The sequence below is a fragment of the Colobus angolensis genome, unplaced genomic scaffold (genome assembly GCF_000951035.1).
Source record: "Colobus angolensis palliatus isolate OR3802 unplaced genomic scaffold, Cang.pa_1.0 Scaffold37, whole genome shotgun sequence".
NCBI lineage: Eukaryota > Metazoa > Chordata > Mammalia > Primates > Cercopithecidae > Colobus > Colobus angolensis.
This window is the reverse complement of record NW_012117043.1, coordinates 5,205,184-5,207,556: the sequence shown is the minus strand read 5'-3', so window position 1 is coordinate 5,207,556 and position 2,373 is coordinate 5,205,184. Positions and strand designations below refer to the sequence as shown.

The 2,373-nt window shown below is 42.0% G+C and overlaps 1 protein-coding gene across 1 annotated transcript in view; it reads left to right on the top strand.

Moving 5' to 3' along the window:
- The window catches only part of RAD51C (RAD51 paralog C), a 47,996-nt gene that overhangs the window by 6,648 nt on the left and 38,975 nt on the right, over positions 1–2,373 (top strand). Inside the window, exon 2 of the mRNA XM_011953680.1 lies at positions 247–380. Within this exon, the coding sequence (XP_011809070.1) occupies positions 247–380 (134 nt within the window). The remainder of the gene's footprint in view (positions 1–246; positions 381–2,373) is intronic.

Below are 2,373 nucleotides of genomic sequence, written 5' to 3'. Positions count from 1 at the left end.
AAAATACAAAAAAACTAGCCGGGCGAGGTGGCGGGCGCCTGTAGTCCCAGCTACTCCGGAGGCTGAGGTAGGAGAATGGCGTGAACCCGGGAAGCGGAGCTTGCAGTGAGCTGAGATCCGGCCACTGCACTCCAGTCCGGGCGACAGAGCGAGACTCCGCCTCAAAAAAAAAAAAAGTATTGTTTTCTTACAATTGCCAGCACATCCAAACAGGTAAAACTAATTAAGATTGTTTTGTTGTTTCAGAACACCGAAAAGCTTTGGAAGATTTCACTCTTGATAATATTCTTTCCCATATTTATTATTTTCGCTGTCGTGACTACACAGAGTTACTGGCACAAGTTTATCTTCTTCCAGATTTCCTTTCAGAACACTCAAAGGTATGAGTCAGACTACTGAAATGTAACTAAACAACAGTTTTTTGAGGTGTTTGATAAGCATGAAAAAATAACCAGTACAATAGCATAAAATCAAAGTCAAAGCCAATTGAGAAGACCTCTTCCTTCCTTGACCTACAATTTATTTATATTTATATTTGTTTTGTGTATGTATATGTATATGTATATATAGTTTATGCCCAGAGTAAGAAATTGAAATAATATAGAAGTTTCATTTCCAGTAATAGTGGAATAGCTCCTGTCAAACCATATTGTATAGAAAAGTATGAAATGAAAAATAAAAACTTCCTTGTGCTACTGTTTTCTAGTGCCTCCCCCCAAAGTTGATCACTATTGACCAGGTCCAGTGGCTCATACTTGTAATCCCAGCACTTGGGGAGGCCACGGTGGGAGGATCACTTGAGCCCAGTAGTTCAAAACCAGCCTGGGCAACATAGTAAGACATTGTTTTTACCAAAAAAAAAATTAACCGTGTGTGGTGTAGCTGTAGTCTCAGCTACCGAGGGCTGGGTGGAGCAGGGCTGAGGTAGGAAGATTGCTTGAGCCCAGCAGTTCAAGGCTACATTGAGCTACCATGCCATCATGTATCACTTTTTTTTTTTTGTAGAACTGGTGTCAACTCCTAGGGTTAAGCAATTCTCCCACCTCGGCCTCCCAAAGTGCTGGGATTACAGGCATGAGCCACTGTGCCTGGCCCTTTAATTTTGATAAACATTATCAGTGACAAAGATTGTCCTTGACCGACCTTGGCCCCATCCTGTCTTTGGCCTACCCAGCCCAGTCTTAGCAAAGAAACCTGCTAAGCTTCATAGAGAATCCCTCACATTTGATAGTCTGAGCACATTTGATATCTGATCACGTTCCTCATTCCCCACCTTTGATATTTAAATCCTTGGCCTGCCTTTATTTTGTTTATTTTTTTTGATTTGATGGAGTCTTGCTCTGTCACCCAGGCTGGAGTGCAGTGGCGCGATCTTGGCTTACTGCAACCTCTGCTTCCCGGGTTCAGGCAGTTCTCCTGCCTCAGCCCCCCAAGTAGCTGGGATGACAGGCATGCGCCATTCTGCCCGCCTAATTTTTTTTTGTATTTTTAGTAGAAACAGGGTTTTACATGTTGGCCAGGCTGCTCACCTGGCTGGCCTGCCTTTAGTAAGAATCCTGTTTGGTCAGTTTAGCAAGAATTTCCCTACCCTTGATGTCTCACTGTTAGTAATTGTTCATCCACTGACCCCTTCACCTTGCTCTTGGTTGTGAATCCCCACTTGTCTTTGTATTCTGATTTGAACCCAATCTCTCTTCCCCTATTGGAATAGTCTTGAATATTGTTTTAAGAAGTGTTAGAATAATTTTTTCTTGAACACAAATCGCCCTTCAGAAAGATTGCACCAATTTCTACTCTTACTGACAATATATGAGAATGCCTATTACCCATCATCCTGACCTTATGAATATTTTTGCCAGGATTCTGCGTGGAAAATGCCATCTCTTTGTTATTTTATTTATTTATTTTAATTAATTAATTATTTTTTTTTGAGACAGAGTCTTGCTCTGTCACCCAGCCTGGCGAGCATGGCAAAACCCCATCTCTACCTAAAAACACAAAAATTAGCCTGGTGTGTTGGCATGCGCCTGTGATCCCAGCTACTTGGGAGGCTGAGACAGGAGAATCGCTTGAACCTGGGAAGCAGAGGTTGCAGGGTGCCGAGATCGTGCCACTGCACTCCAGCCTGGGCAACAGAGAGACTGTCTCAAAATAAATAAATAAAAATTAAATAAATAAATACAATAGAAATTAATTTTCTTAGTGTTCTGGAGCCTGGAAGTTCAAGATCAAAGTTCTAGCTGATTCAGCTTCTGGCAAGGGCTTTCTTCCTGGCTTGCAGACAGCCATCTTTTCTCTATGTCCTCATATGATAGGGAGGAAAAGAAGGAGAGAGAGTGAATTCCCTGGTGTTTCTTCTTTTTTTTTTTTTTT